Genomic DNA, 16818 nt, shown 5'->3' on the forward strand with positions numbered 1-16818 from the left:
ATTGATTTAAGTCATTCTACAAAATTTATAATCAATAGTTTAAATTCTCTAAGAAACATTCGATGAAAGTTTTAAATCGTAACTAAATATAAAACTGAAATTTTTATATATCAAATATCATGATTATTTTAAAAGAAATGATCTAAAATGAAAATAAAACATTTATTTTAATGTTTATTATTAATGAGATGTTTACTTTGTAAACAGGATATTTAATATTTGTTTCTATTTGTATACATTTTACATGGTTGCTTCTGAACGCTGATAGAAAAGTCGTTAAGTTGTCTTACAGGTTTTTAACGTTTGACTTTCATTATTAAAATAATGATCTTTTCTATTTTTTATTGATTCTACTATGACAAATCGATAAATGTTTTATTTAATGTAAAAAAGAAGTTTTATGTAATATATAGGTAATAATAGGTAATATTTATAATACTTACAACATATTAAATTAAAAAGTAATAAATATAACATTATGTTGGAATTTTTGCACTATTATTGTTGTTTTTATGATTGGAATTATAAATATGTATTTATTTTTCTTTACTTTTTAATGACTAATATAATAATAACGTTTATAGTAACGTTATTATTGTATTATATTTTATTGTTAGAATTACGAAATTATAATGTTTTATTCCATCTTTTTGTATGTTAACTTCAATAGACGTAAGAGCAAAAGCAGGAAATGTGGAATGTGTTTTGAAATTACTCAATGGAAATCTTTGATAGTCATATTTAAATTTGCATCGTACAGCGAAATAGGAAGTTATATCAGTTGATTTGCGCAAATTATATTTATGTATTTCTTTTATCTAAATTGATTACTAATTAGAATTTTAAACATTCAATCTAGTCTTGTTGGCCTTCACATATTTTTTATACAAATATATGTTTGTTCTAAAGTTTTGTAAATGTTCACTAAGGTTTTTCTTACACACAAACGTTTGTGTTAATTTGTTAATTGACTCATTTTTTTACTTAAGTAATAAATCTGTGTTTTTTTTACGATTTCATAACTGAACAAAGTCTATATTACTTTTAATACTTTAATAGTATTCCATACTTTATCAAATCTCTCAGTTTTACTATAAGTTCCGTTTTAATAATATTTTTTTTATTTAATTGCTCTTTATAAATGAAACCAAAAATATTAAAAAAAAAAACAATATATTTCAAATGAATGCTATGTAAATAATGTACATTTATATATTTACTTAATCGGTTTTCGTGGTTATTCGTTGATATTCAATTTGGATGGATGCATAAAATCAGTACCAGCAGGAGGTGATGAAGATGTTAGATGTTTATTGATTATACGAGATATGATTGATTAAAATATCGAAGAAATTATTAACATCTTTAAAGCGAAACTAGTAGTTAATATATTCCATAACTAATATCTCTAATTAAGTTAAATTAGTTTGAACACATCTTGATTTACAAATGAATATTAATTTTAGCTTTCACCACTTTTACATAAAAGTGGGTATATTTACATTAAAAGATATTAGTCTCACTAGTTCTGAATTTAATTGCTTATAAATGCTTTTTTGAAATAATACTTTCTTATATAATATTATATAAATTTTATTAAATATGACTTCTTTCTTTGGTTTAACTACTTTCTGAAAAACTAGACAAAAGTCACAAAAAGTTAATAAACTTAGCAAAATAAATTTAATTGTTTGTAGTTGTGCTGCGATTCAATTGCTAAGAAAATTTCACAGTTTTGACACATTTTACAGCTGTCATTTCGCTTTGAGAAACGCTGCAATAGACATTTTCCCGCCCGAATTCAATATATTAAATAAATAACCGGTAAGTCAAATATTTCAGAATAATATAAATAATTTATAATGATATGAAACAATAATTATAATCTAAAGTTTTTAGTTTTTCTACAAATAATCTTGACATTTTGTCTGTTGATTTACGATCACTCTTTTTCTACATAATTATTTACAAATTATTAGCATATACAAGGAATTAATAGATCTTGTTCATAAATAGTAATATTTTATTTATTATTAATGATTTTCTAAAATATTCTTAAATTTATACGTTTATTAAACATGTATTAATTAATCATTGATCAATTGAATTATTATCGTAAACAATATTTTTATTCTAAATTATCAATGATTTCCGAAAAACATTTTAGTTTCTATTAAGAAAATCATATCTTTAAAATGATAATAATGTTGTGGATTATTTTTATATTAATAATTTCCAGATATCTTATGATGTTAATATGTGAAACTGTTATTCTACAATTATATTTCATTGTGATATGATGAAGTAGTTTTGGGTTTCTTAATGAAATGAGTACATATTATTTTGTCAAATACATGAAAGGCAAATGAATTGATTAGTATTGAAAGCTCAAGGAAGTAAATTTTCACATTGAACTACTTGAATATTTCAAGGCATTGTTGTTGATGTGTGGTGATCAATTTGCATTCACGTCATCGTTTGTTTTTCTTCAATATTTATAGAAACTTTCCTGGTAGCAATTCTGCTTTAGAGCTGAAGCAACAGTAGACGTCGATTAGTTGTCCTAACAGGAACACAATAGAAAACCCACCTAGTAAAAAGCAGCAGAAAGCCACCCTAGTCGTATGATAAATTACGACATAAACCAGATATAACAAAATGTCGAGATGATATTCAATTACAGCGTGGGAGGTTGGTTACGCTGCGGAGACAGAAATGAATTGGATGCAATTCATCGCCTATGAAAAGCAATTAAGTCGTTTTACTCTGAATATCACGTGAATAAAAAAAAATAGCTAAATCACTCAATTAATTCACCTCATATCGGAATTTGCTTGATGTATGCGTTCGAACATTGCACACTCCCAGTTCGTTATTTTATTTTTTCTTGCTTTGTTGTCGTTGTTGTTGTTGCTTCATCCTCGACTGGTATCAAATCGTCGACGATTTATCGCAACAAAACGTTGAGGCATTACCTGGTAGGTGCTTTATAAATTGCAAAGACAAATTGCCGGACGTTAGGTACGGAATACGGGGTAATTCACGTTACGATATATCCACGTAGACATTAATCATGCATCCTTTTAATTTTCCTGCGAGGAATTGCTATTTTTATCCTTTACATATACGGTAGTGGTGGATACTCTCACCTCCATGGAATAATAATAATGGTGAAAGAAGTAGACACATACACACACATCTTCGGACGAAATAAATAGATGCGCCTACGATGATTTATGCAAACGGAACGCCGCACAAGCAGCGTGAATTAATCGATTCAGAAATAGCGGAATGCGAATTCTGTTTCGATAATTACATTTTTATTCAAATACTGAGGAAACATTCGAGATGAATCGAGTTTCTTGTTTTTTTTTTTATTAGTGAAATGGCAGATTGATGTACGGTCGCTTTTTGAATGGACAAGGTGATGCAACAAATCCTAATAATATGATAATATTATTATTGGAATTTTGCTACAGCAAATTGGGATTTCAAAAACGAACAACAACGTAATTAATTTAAATCACACTGTTTATAATTGATTTTTCTTGTATCTGTTCCATTTGTGAATATCATAAAGATATTTGTTAATAAATTTTCCAAATACAGCAATACCTCGCATAGTGCGGTTTCTCTATTACAGACTATTTAAAAACGGACTTGACTATAAAAAAGGAAAATAAATATTCTTTTATGTATACAAAATTAATTTTGTGTACTAATTTTTTAACATTTATTTTGACAATTAAAATTTTGTTTTGTTTGACTATAGAGAATCCGGACTGATCGAAGCCGCACTATATGGATATTACTTTATATGTAAAATTATTGAATGAAATATAATACTTTAGTTTTAATTAAATTTATTTGAGAAAATTTATTAAGAGGATTTTTTTGTTTCGTTCTTTGAAGAAAATTTATTAAAAATCTAATGGAATGTGAAATTCACCTACATCTACTTAATATGTAAAATAAAAGATTTAATATCATACGGAATGAATTTCAGTAAACAAGAAGAATGTAATTAAATTATTTAAAAAAAATTTATTAAGTGGATTCTTGTGGATTATTAATATTGAAGGAAATTATATTTTATTAGTAGAAACCTGAAGGATATATTTCTTTTTAATAAAGTGTGCATCTGGTACTTTATTTTTTAAAGTTAAACAAGGCTTGGAGACTGAAAATAAACTAACTTATTGTAACATAACTTTTGTTAAAGAAACAAATCGATCTTTAAAATATTCAAATTTACCACCCAAATTCTTCAAATACAGAAAGACCTCGTTTAGCGGTTCCTCAATTAACGAATATAATCTGCATTAAACGCGGTCTACTAAAAGTCTAAGAAAGCTCTAATTTAACTATTAACTAAATGTTACTACGTTTAATGCCTAAGCTCTAAGCCTTAACAAAGCCTAAGTACTAAACTACATATATTTCGAAAAACCTAAATAAAATAATTAATTAGATTAACATATTTTCATTTAAATTAGTTCAAAGTAAAAACGCTCATGAAAATATGCTCGTTTTGTATATGTGTTATTTTCTTTATAATTATTTTATATAATTAATTTAATTTATATTATCAAGATAATATAATTACATGCAATTAAAACTAAAAATAGTTAGTTTATAAAAAGTAAAACTCAAATAATCTAATGTTAAATCTTCTTTGTTTTACAGAAAATAATAAGGACTAAGGAAGAAAAAATTAAAGGGATCTGCAGATATGGTTTTAGTGCTGAATGGAGTGCTGCAGGAGGACTGTCCTCCTGACACGAGGTCGCTGTACCATGCCCATCCTGTTTACAGGGATACGGCAGCCCAACTTCTGGCAATTCCCAACAAAGTTATAGGCCCCGTGGGTCTACTCTACGTCCAGCAGAGAGAGCTGGCCGCTACAGTGCCCCACGATAGTAAGTTTTACACATAACATTACGTTATACACGATATTTTGCACAGAATATTTCGCACGGTCATCGTGTGCCAACTTTAACTATATAATATTGCGAAACTTTGCCCAAATACATCAATTAAAAAGCAATTAAAAACTTTGGCAATTTCTCGCTTCATTCTTTTAAGAAAATTGATTGAATATCTTATTGACTATGAAATGCACCTGCATCTACTTTACATGCAAAATGTGATACATTACTAAATACTTGTGTATCAATTATACATTTTACAAGTATTTCATAGAGTATTCAATACAATCGTGATAAGTCTACTATCATATGCAATGAAGTGCTGACTATCAAATGAAATAATTGTCGGATGGGAATTGCAATTTGTAGCACATTGTATTATAAATTAAAAGATATTTGTATTAAATTGTGTTAACTTGAAGATGAAATCATCGGGTCTGTGACAACATGAAACATTCATTGTATAAGTAATAATAATACGATTACGAGCAATTTGTTTTTATAGCTACAGATAAAATAAATTAACTTATTTATATCAGTATTTCCCAAACTATTTTTTATTCAATATTTATAAAATAATTGATGACTTGGAAAATCCGTGACTACTGATAACAAACAAATAGCGTAGTAGAAAATATAAATTATATACGAAGATAGATTGGAAAGTTTGTCAAAATGTAAGTTCAATAATTTGAATATATGTTTCATATACTTCATTAAGTGTTCCGTGAAAACCTGAAATGAAATACTTATTAAATAAATTATTCATGTTTTTTATCATCTTTTTTTAAATTTTGTTGATTATATGTATTACCTACCATACAAAATAAACGAGTTGTTCCATAAAAATTTCAGGATTTACAAAGTACAGAAAAAGTTTGGGAAAATAACTCAAAATAACAATTTACAGCTGTGAAGACAACAGTATTTGATGGATATTTTTTTCTAGACATTGTTTTATTCATCTATTACCTATTATAACTGCATTTCTCAAATTTTTACCTTGCGACTCAAAATATTTGTTTGCATTAGTACTGCGAAATTGAGTATTTCAGTTTTTCGATTTGACACAAGGTGACAGCTGTCATTGAGTAGGTTGAGAAATTATAAAATACATTAAAATCTAACTGGTTGAACAAAACTCAAAGCAGAAAACAAAACTTTCCAATTTAGTGAATAAAAGTCTTCATTTAATTCATAAAAACATGTCTTTTCTAAAAAGATATATTATTGCATTTTATAATTTAAAACAAAATTAATATATGTTTATTTATTTTAATTACTATAATTTTCCATTGTAAAATACATAAAATCCAATTAGTTGAACGAGAATTGAACATTTTTGGTATAGTGAATAATAGTGTAAAAGTTAACACTTATTTTATTATTTTGTATATATTTCCTGAAGATTTTAATTATTTGTAACATAATTTAAAATAAAAACTAGTTTATTTATGTTGCTTCTTTCAGTTATAAAGTACAGTAAAAATCTAATTGCTCAAGCAGAAGCAATGGCAAAACACTCAACTTTCCTGTTTATTGAATAAATGTGTAAAAGTCCACTTGAGCAAAAGATACCTATCGACACCTGAGATATGCGAAAGCCTTAAGATTTTAATTGCTGATGTATATTAAACTGCTTGAAAGATTAATGAGCGAATTAATTGCGGAATTAATCGACTGGAGCGAATGGTAATTTGTCTGTTGAATTTCCATAGAAGAAGGAGGTAAACGACAGTGAACCGACCCGTCAGAAAAATTAAAACCTTTGCCATCTTGCGCAGCTTTCAAAACAATAGCTTTCTCTCTCTCCAGAGAGAAGCCGCACATCGTGGATTTGTATTTAATTTAAAGATTCCCTGATAGTCGTCTTGTGTAACATCACCTTAGATGTTGTTTGTAATGATGGCTTTATATAAATTACAGAGAACGTCAATATCCTCGGCTCCGACGACGCCACGACCTGCATCATAGTAGTCGTCCGACACTCAGGTGAGTACCCATAATTAATTTATTATGTTAATTAGAAGTTGCTTGGTGAGCAGCGCCTCGGATGCTGCTCACCATTCCTATCAAACGGAATTCGATTGCGCAATCGGCGGTGCGGCGCGTTATTCCGTCCTTATACGGGGTTGCTCCGTCCGTTTTTAATTAATTAATCACCGATGCCTAATGGACGTTTCTAACATACTCGAAGACAATATTCAAATACATAAAATTTGAATTAATTATTCGTATTTAGAAAACATTTAATTATTCATGAAGCCATCAATCTTACGCGTAAATTGACTCCTCTATCATTAGTGTATCGGCCAATAATTGTGTTGACGAGGTTTCCTTAATACTCCGGAATTAGTCAATTAGCCTTTAATTATCATCTAATAATACAGGCTTTTTATTCTCAAAAAAAAATGCAATTAGACAAATTTAAGAACTAATATGTTAGGAGTAGCACTATTAGATAATTGGTAATTATTTTATGTAAATATTCATTAATATGCTTCTTAATGAAGCAATTAAGGTTCTATAGTGGTGGATTATGACACAAGCGCAGAAGGCGCCTTGAATAAAGGGGACCTCAAATTTGTAAATGGGCCAACGACAACCTTATGCGGCTCTTCAAAAACCTCTTCTTCATCTTCCGCCATAATTTTTAAGTAACAAATATTTAGGTGCATCACAATTAAATTGCGCCTTTTTTTAGAGGAGAGGAAACCTTACATAGGGACCTTGGGTGGAGTACAGGTACTGTGGGATTCTTATCTATAAAATCCTCTCCTTTTCTTCATCAGCATAAAGGACCTATATCTTTGTACCCCTTTGTGATGTTAAATGCCCTTGCCTATCTGGCACTTCCTGGTTAACTTGCTTCAGTGCTGGCTTCAGGGCTGTCGTCCTCCTCACAGTACCATCACCTTTCGTCTTTATACTCGATGAAGTGCAGGTACTTGTCAAAGCATCCATGACCATGAAATTGACATTAAATTGCTCCTGGAGTCTCTCAAGTGCTAAATCCGCCACTGTACAGATTGCTAAAGTGTGTACTTGAATATTATAACCTAATCTAGGTTATGGTATATAACTTAAGTATACCATCTATATTCGGTTAACGAATGTGATCCACTAGCGTTAGCTAAGATGTTGCTTATAATAATCCAGAATATTGAAAATCATTTGATAAAACTTGAAGATGTGAAACTAATGATTCATTCCGATTTTTCATGTCGAATAATAAAAAACTCAGAACTATGATTAGATAATAAACTATTAACTTACAAATCCGTTTTTTGTAATTATGAAAATATTTTTGATTTGGAAATAAGAAAGTTTTATTACGTATTTAATTATCTTAAAGGAAAATTTATAGTTTATTATAATAAATTGATAAAAAATATTTTAGAAAAAAAGTAACTAACAGTTAATTACAGATTGATTCATCAAATAAGGAACTTTATGGTATTTCTCAGTTTTATATGAACTATCGATACTTTAATGCATCTTAAATGACTACTAATTAGATACTAACTTTTTGTTCCTGGAGTTGATTACCGTTCGGTTCATTTACTTAGTTGCAATATGTAATACCCGTTTATTAAACAAGAGTAAACATGGAAGATCTTCGAGAACTGTTATATTAGACCCGAGGACGATAATTTATGGTCCTAACGGATTCCATATAACAAAGGCAAAAATCGTACCCGCAGTGCCTTCGGGTATCAACTCTTCGTACAAACAATAAAACCATATTTTAGGTATGATTTTTTAGCAATATTAAATACTATGTTCAGTTAAACGTTGTTTCCTGAATACTACTTAATGAAAGGTGATATATTGAAAGAACTACACAAAATTGGAAACATGTTTCTTACAATTATCATTAATCTAACACTATTTTGGCGAATAGTGATTGGAATAATCTTGAAATTAAGTCTTATAGATTTCATTTATAAATCAATCGAATACAACGAAAAGTTCAAGTTGGAAATAAAGGTCATTGTTACGACAGTTACTTCACAAAGTACAATTAATTTCTTAATACCCATACTCAAATTAAAAGTGGTTCAGTGATGATCCTAAAAGTAAAGTCTTTAGGTTTACTTACGGCGTCATCAACAATTCTTTATACATTTATTTATTAAATATATATAAAGTGCTTTATTAAGAAAAAAAATAAATACTTGCGAATACTGTTTTGGTATGCAAGACAGTGGTCAGCTCAAGGACCAGAAAAACGTAGAGAGAAGAGAAGCACGTCAAGTTCGGGCCGTGTGTTAAAGGGAACAAAAAAGAGGAATTGTGTATAAATTTGTGTTGCAGATGTCTGCGAGATAACGAGGAAGAATAAGCGGTTATAATACGCGGTTTACACGTATAATTGCAGAGCACGGCTTTCGAAATTAGTACCTGTTCGCGTCGAGTATTGCACGGAATTAAAAGGAAAAGAATGAAATAAAAAACGGAGAGAAGAAGCAATTTCGAAAAGAAATACAAACAAAAAGAATAATACGGCGAGGGAAAATAAAAAGAAGACGACGGTAGGAGCCGAAGAAGTAGAAGAAATATCCGTCCGTGCGTCTTGGACGATGAAGTACAACAACGGTGCAAGGATACGAAATAAAAGGACGAAGATGCCATGAAATGGATGGAGTCGGAGCGGTTTTGTTTTGTTCTTCTTCACCGGTAATCATAATAATGATTCATTATTATTGTTGCGCGAAATTAGATTTAATTCGGGGTCTCGTTGTCCCATTGTCTCATAAAAGGAGTTTTATTGCCGTTATTGGAATCAATAATCATCGGTTCGGAAAATTTCTCGTGGAATGGTAATCATACCGAAAGACGCATAAAAAATACGAGGACAATTATTTTCACTTTGGTCACGAGGGAGCAACCATTGTTATTCATCTTATATTCATTCGGTTATTAAAATAATGACTGCATCTTCTATATTAATTTATTATTAAGTATGATAGAATGAAGAATCAGAGTTTCTATATCAGAGTTCCTCAAACTATGGGTTGCGAAATGAAAGCAGTCATTTGTCGAAGCGTGGAACAAATATGTTGGGTCGCGTGGTTCTCATAGGTCCTTGATAAATTGAATTAATAGTTTTAGCTAGTCTACGAAATACTTGGGAATTTTATATAATACCTAATTATACACTCTGTCTCTTAACATATATGTTTATACAAGGAAATTGAATTATTTAGAAATGCAATACTCGGTTATGCGGTTTATTAGCCAATTAATAATGTAACTATGTAGTGTGTCACTCAATGAACGTTTCTATTGAATATTTGAGTCGCTCTGCTGTGCTTTACATGCACACTATTAGCATACATCTGACATCCTTTCTACGGAACATCTTGTACCAAAATGCAAATGAAATTCCACAAGAACAAGGATCTCTCAATAGTAACAAACGTATAATAAAGTCAATAATTATGTTGAATCACATCAATACATCAACAATATTAAGTAGGTTTCTTTAAGATAAGGAATTGTAAAATGGATTTTTTTTTAAACAATGTAAGTCATATGTTTCAACATTTTTTTATTTAAATAATGAAAATTATAATCAAAAAAATATATTGTATATAATTACAAGTCCATAAAACTGTAGAGTGTCTATACACTATGAATTTAAATAACAATTTAATTAATAGATTTTTTTATTGATATTTTAAAGTTAAGCAACAGTTGAACATAGTAAATATTTTCATATAATATACGCAACATATGAATATAAAAAAAGCGTTATTTCACTGCGTTCGAAGTTCGTCAATAATTGCGCATGAAATACGCTAAACACACTACTGCTATAAAATGCTACGTAATTGAATATATCATGAAATCTTTGAGTAAATATGAATTGAGAAATATCAATTAAACAAAATCAGTTTATTATTAATTAAATTCAATCTTGTTTCTTTTTTCATTATTTTCAGACACATTTCTCCCACAATTCAATAGTTCAAAAAGTTATTTTTATTCACATTATTTATCTAAAAGTTAGAAATTTTTAATAGTAGACTTAAGATAATTCGTTGACCTGTGTATTCTTACATCAACATAGTTCTCGTCTTCCACTTTAACGTGCTTTAATTGCATCCACGACAAATCAAGTAAATTTCAATTAAACAACACACGATATACGAGATGTGGGTTACTAAAGGCTGTTGACGCACAACAAACGTAATATTTAAAAACATACTAAAAATAAATGTAATATTATTGACTTGAACTAATAGTTAAATTTTTGTTTAAATAATTATAATTATATTAATAATAAAAGTTCGTAATAAATATATCTAACTTAGTAGAAGAAATATCTTAAATAATACTTTGATAAAGAATAAATTGTATTGTCTTCAAATAAACTTTTAGATTTGTATGTGTAATGTTTTTGAGGAATATAAAGATCTAATTATGAAACGTGAACGTGTTAAAATCGTTATTTTATTTTCTGTTAAACATTCGTTCTTCCTTAACGAGTAGAGGAGACCCCGTCGGTGCGGATTTATCGTCGTCGCACGCTAAATGCGATGTTTGCGCAACGGCTCTTGTTCTTTCTTTTTATTTTTGTTGGTTTCGATTTGCAAATTGAAGAAAGCCCATAAATCGTGGCCAGTTTAAAAGCAATTTAAAATCGCATCAATTTCCGTTATTTAATTATCCCCCCGGACGTGAAATACACCGTGTCGAGTGCTTAAATATGACAAAGTGCCTCGCAGCGGAATTACTCCTGCGATTTTTTAACAGTTGGCATAAATCGAAGGATTTAATGCACAAGTTTTACCTCCACCCGGACTCTCCAAAGATTAACAGGGCTCACGTCTGCAGTAGAGAATAATGAAGTCCTGTTCCTTCCTTTTCATCCTTACCAATAATTTAGAAACGGGATGAGTGATAAACGATAGCAGCTCGTGAAACGACAATGAGGCCAGAACCACTAAATCACAATTACCGCGGTATAAAAAATAAATAATCGCGTGGGCGACTCCAATATTTCTTTCTTTTCTTCGGTGTATTTTCACCTGATCCTTCTCCCGTATTATTTACTTATGCTGTGCATTTTTTGGATTTCAGGATCTGGCGCTGTGGCTTTGGCCCATCTCGATGGATCCGGCACCGATGAGGCTGTCTGCACGATGGTGCAAAGAGTCCAGGAGTTGGCCTTAGGTTATCCGGAAGGACGCATTGAGCTACAGTTGGTTGGAGGCTTCAGCGACGCCCATCATTACTCAGAAGAACTCTTCTACAACATAATGAGTGAGTAACTGAACGAAACGCAAATCCCGCTAATTAAGCATCATTAATTAATTGGTACGAAATGTGCAGTAAACAAAAATATGTTTGCTCTTTGCGATTTGCGAACATTGCTGGAGTTTTCTCATGCGTCAGTGAATTTTGCTCGCACTGATAAGGAATTGAAGTATTTGCTGTATTTTTTTGTTCCTTTTCATTGAATTCAACAAAAGAATTTGCAAGTTTGCCGTTACACGTAAATCTTTTGTACCAGTTTTTTTTTTGCATTAATTTCATAATGTAACTTTGTGGAATATTCATAAAAAAAAACGATTGTTCATTTGGTCGAACGTACGCATTCCAATAACCACCTTTTGTGTTGCCTGATACATGGACATGTTATTTATACTATATCTGGTTTTGCAGTGTTCGGTCTTCTTGCTAACATAACGAGGAATCAATGTAAATGTGTTCATATACTCGCTTTGGAAGTAAATAATTTCGTTTATATTCCTGCCAATAAATACGGTTATTTAGCACTTGTTATTCTCATTGTAAATGTTAATAGTTATCTAATAAATATTTAGATCAGTGTTCTTCAACCACATGATTTACAGGTCCGTTCTAAGATATTTGACGTCCGTGTGATTCTAACAGTACTGCGCCCAGTATTTCTTATGAAGAAATTACACGCGAGGGGAAGCAAAACTGTAGCCCCGAAAGACTGGCTATAACCCTTTTAGCACTGTGGTTAGGGTGGCCCTGGTGATTTAGCTACAATTTTTCGCAAAAATATATTGTTTTATAATTTTTTGCTATAAAATTATTGACTATATTTACTAATAATAGACTACATTGCTTATATATACTGTTAAAAAATAATTACATATTACAGAGATCACAGTGAAAAAAATCATTTCACTAGTTAGTGACTGTACGGCTCCTTAGACTTTTCTCTCATATAATACTTTATATATAACATAATATATAAAATAATAGGAAGAAACAAATAAATGAACATAAACATCTACTTCAGATAATTACATACAAATACTACATATCTATTACGTTATCATTGAGAGTGCAACTAATGATGTTTTCCAATAAATCAGAATTAATATCAAACTAATCCTATACAATTAATTACGCAAACCATGAACATACGGATAATAATTTCAATTAATTGATATGAGTTTTATATAATTCTCCTATTATTTTATAAAAAATTATTTAAAAAAAAAATAAGTTTTATAAAACGTAAAATCCATTTTCAATATTTTAGTTTTCAAATTTATGTAAATTGTTTTATAATTGTACCAAGACTATGGACATACTCCAATTAAACAAAACTAGTTGATGTTGTGAAGACTTAAAACTTTTATATTAAATATATAAATATTTTCATTTTTAAAATAAGTTATACTGCATTCCTATATTTGTTAATTATGTAATAAATGACTCTACTGGTGTTATAACTTGTATTGTTCCTTTATTTCTGATGTACTAACAAATGATGTGTGCATTTACAGATTCCTTTCACAAACATCCAGTGGAAATTGACTTGACATTGGCTTGTGTGGGCGAATTGAACACGACGATACGCGGTGGCATCCATTGGCCAATGATTTGTGGAGTTGGAGTGAACGTAAAAACTGGAGAGATCTTCCCCGCGACGTTCCCAGACAAAGGTCCCGATCAGGCCCTCAGGTGCGCCAAGTATCTGACAGGAGTTGCACAGGTAATCATAAAAAAGGCCTATCTATATATTGTATACTTAACAGAGAACCCGTTTACGCGTTTGCAGGTATTGGATATTTACGATAGTAATTTAGGCTTCTTGAGAATTGGGCCATTTAATTACGAACCCTTGAGGGGAGTCGACTTGTGGTTGGAGCAGAGCGACGATTTCATTCTGCAGCATCTGTCCACATCGCCGGAAGTGGAACCACCACATTTCGTGATGCAGGTAAGAAAAGGGTTTCACATAACACCAACACCAAGATCCTAATGAATCTAATTTCCAGATAAGGGCAACATTAAAGTACATCCAGGACAATCAGTTTCCTGCGGTGACCGTCTTCCGGGATAATCGTCCTCACTATTTCCGGCGGGATGAGCACTCCGGAACTTGGCAACCGGTCAGATATTGAATCCGGAAGAATTCGCAAGAAAACAACAAGAAAAAGAAGAACGTACACATAAAACATGATTATAAAGGGCCGGATATTTTTCTCGGATTATTATTACAATTATAGTTATTATCGATTTAGAATATGTATACATATTTTTTACAAAATAGGTTTTTTTTGTAATTTGTAAAGTTTTATCTTCACATCTTGTACATACATGAAAAGAATATATATTTTTATTATGTTTTGTTTATTTTTTTTTAACGTAAGCAAATTTATTGTGATCGAGACTAACTACAAAACACTGTTTGCGATTCACCATTGAGTCGTTGTTATTATTATTATTTTTTGTCTGTTTAAATAGTTAATATGTTCGGAATAGATTTTAAAACCTTTGCAGAAGATTTCACTTTAATCGACACTATAATATTTATATATAAATAATTATGTGTACGACGAATAAAAGTGTACTCTTTCTTTTTATTATTCTATTTTATGTTTTAGTGAAAATAAGTCATACCTTGTTATTATTAGAGCCTTTTTGTTAATTTGGGTTGTTGAATAATGAAATAAATGATATTTCATTGCTTAATCTGATGTTTTATTTTTTAATCTTTTACTTGTGTATCATTACTAAAAACTATTAATTATTTTTGTGTCTACCTTTTATATTCCAACCACGATATATTTATATCATGTTTGCAATCTATAAACACAATTAAAAAAAAATATACAATTAAGTCCTGAAGTATAAAAAGTACTAAAAAACATGAATTGCTTTTATATAACTTCATCTATCCATGATATGAATCTATCTTTGTATAATGTTAATAAAACTACAATTTTTGAATACTATATATAAAGTAAAATTTAGTATAGAATTAGCAAATAAAATTATAAAATATAGACAAATCTATTAGTAATAAGATTACTTTACTATTTTTACCCATGATACAAATACAAACAAGTACAGTAATTCCTCGCCTAATGAGGATTCGCTATAGTCCGGTTGAAAAATTTCAATTGTTATTTTACACAGTATAGTCAAGTTTGTTTATGTATTTAATTCCTCGATTAGTCCAGTTTCGACCAGTCCTATGCGAGGTATTACTATATACCATGGCTATATTTCTAGTATGCATATAATCGTAGGCAACCCAATTTACTTTTATATTTACTACTAAAATTACTATTTACTATGTTTTGTATTTTCAAAAATATTTAAACAATGTATAATAATAATTTATTGGACAAACAGATAATACAAAAAAATACATTCTATAAATAAATGATAATAACAACTAAATAATAAAAATAAAAAAAATAACATGCTGGCCAAAGGGCTATCGACTGACAAGTATTCTAAATTTCTGGAAAACATAAATAAGTGTAAGAGCTAATTTAAACAGCAGGATTGTTGTGTAAACATGTTATTCTAGTTTAAAAATAACGTTGACTCTTTCAATTTTACAAACTAATTTATTCCGATTATGTTTCCATAAAGTTAAACTCATATATTCTAGACATAGTATAACAAATATACTTCTCTTTTAGTCATAATTAATATTATATAGTAATAAACAATATTCTATAAATAAAACAAAATGAAATGAAAATAAATATACTAAAAATAAATAAAATGTAGCCTTGTAGCTCTGAAAGTGAATCCTTTTTCAATGTCATGAAATTGAGTTAATAAAAATCTTTGAGTAAATTATTAATAACATTATTACATGTTTGGAAATAAATTAGAATTAAACAATAGACAAGATGCAAAATACAAAATTATTTTTATTTATAAAATTATCGAACGCATACAGAAAATAAAGAAAATTCTAAGATAACATTAACATATGTTTAAAAATAATAATAACAAATAAATGAAAAAGTGTCTTTGGTAAATAGTGCCTTAATTATAATTATTTTCACTTGAGCTAGAATTTCTTATTGATATTTGTCTATTTGTTTCGTAGCAGAATGATTTTGTGTTTTTGTCTTAGAAGTTAAACTATTATCTTGACAATCTTTATGTTCTATTGGATTTCCCATAAGAACAGTTTCCGCACTATCAGAATTGGATAACAAATGTTTCACCAATTTCTCCCAAGTGGCAACGTTCCTCCTTCTCTTCTTTGTCCAATAGCACGCAAGTTCATCGAATTTGAATTTATCCAAATCCATATTATGAAAACATTGATTATCACCTTGAGCAGTTGTTTGGTTTTGTAGCAGATCAATGAACTTCGACATCTTATCATCCCACGAGTTTACTCCTTCCGTCTTAACAACATCCGGCACTTTCTGCATCTTATATTCATCGAATAATGAGATTAGTACTTTAACGTCATGATCGCTGTTTTGTGTGTCGGTCTGATTGGACCAATTGTTTGGCATCTTCTTGTTACTGTAGTCAGCACTTCACTGATGCTGGTAAACAGATCTACGTCTAACTGAGAATTTGGTTGTTTGGAAGTCGGAAGTACATCTGCCCTCCGACACGTGCTTTAAAAACG

The 16818-nt window shown here is 29.7% G+C and overlaps 1 protein-coding gene across 4 annotated transcripts in view; it reads left to right on the forward strand.

Moving 5' to 3' along the window:
• The window catches only part of LOC108566820 (protein N-terminal asparagine amidohydrolase), a 74610-nt gene extending 59713 nt beyond the window's left edge, over positions 1–14897 (forward strand). For 3 of the 4 annotated variants that reach the window (XM_017926885.1, XM_017926884.1, XM_017926886.1), the window contains 5 exons: positions 4687–4919; positions 6855–6920; positions 12018–12200; positions 13706–14142; positions 14201–14897. In XM_017926885.1, coding sequence (XP_017782374.1) covers positions 4733–4919; positions 6855–6920; positions 12018–12200; positions 13706–14142; positions 14201–14326 — 999 coding nt within the window. In that variant the 5' untranslated portion in view covers positions 4687–4732 and the 3' untranslated portion in view covers positions 14327–14897. The remainder of the gene's footprint in view (positions 1–4686; positions 4920–6854; positions 6921–12017; positions 12201–13705; positions 14143–14200) is intronic. The other variant, XM_017926887.1, reaches the window with a different exon arrangement.
• The last annotated feature ends 1921 nt before the right edge of the window (positions 14898–16818 follow it).

This window comes from Nicrophorus vespilloides, unplaced genomic scaffold, assembly GCF_001412225.1.
Source record: "Nicrophorus vespilloides isolate i.1.1-1 unplaced genomic scaffold, Nicve_v1.0, whole genome shotgun sequence".
NCBI lineage: Eukaryota > Metazoa > Arthropoda > Insecta > Coleoptera > Silphidae > Nicrophorus > Nicrophorus vespilloides.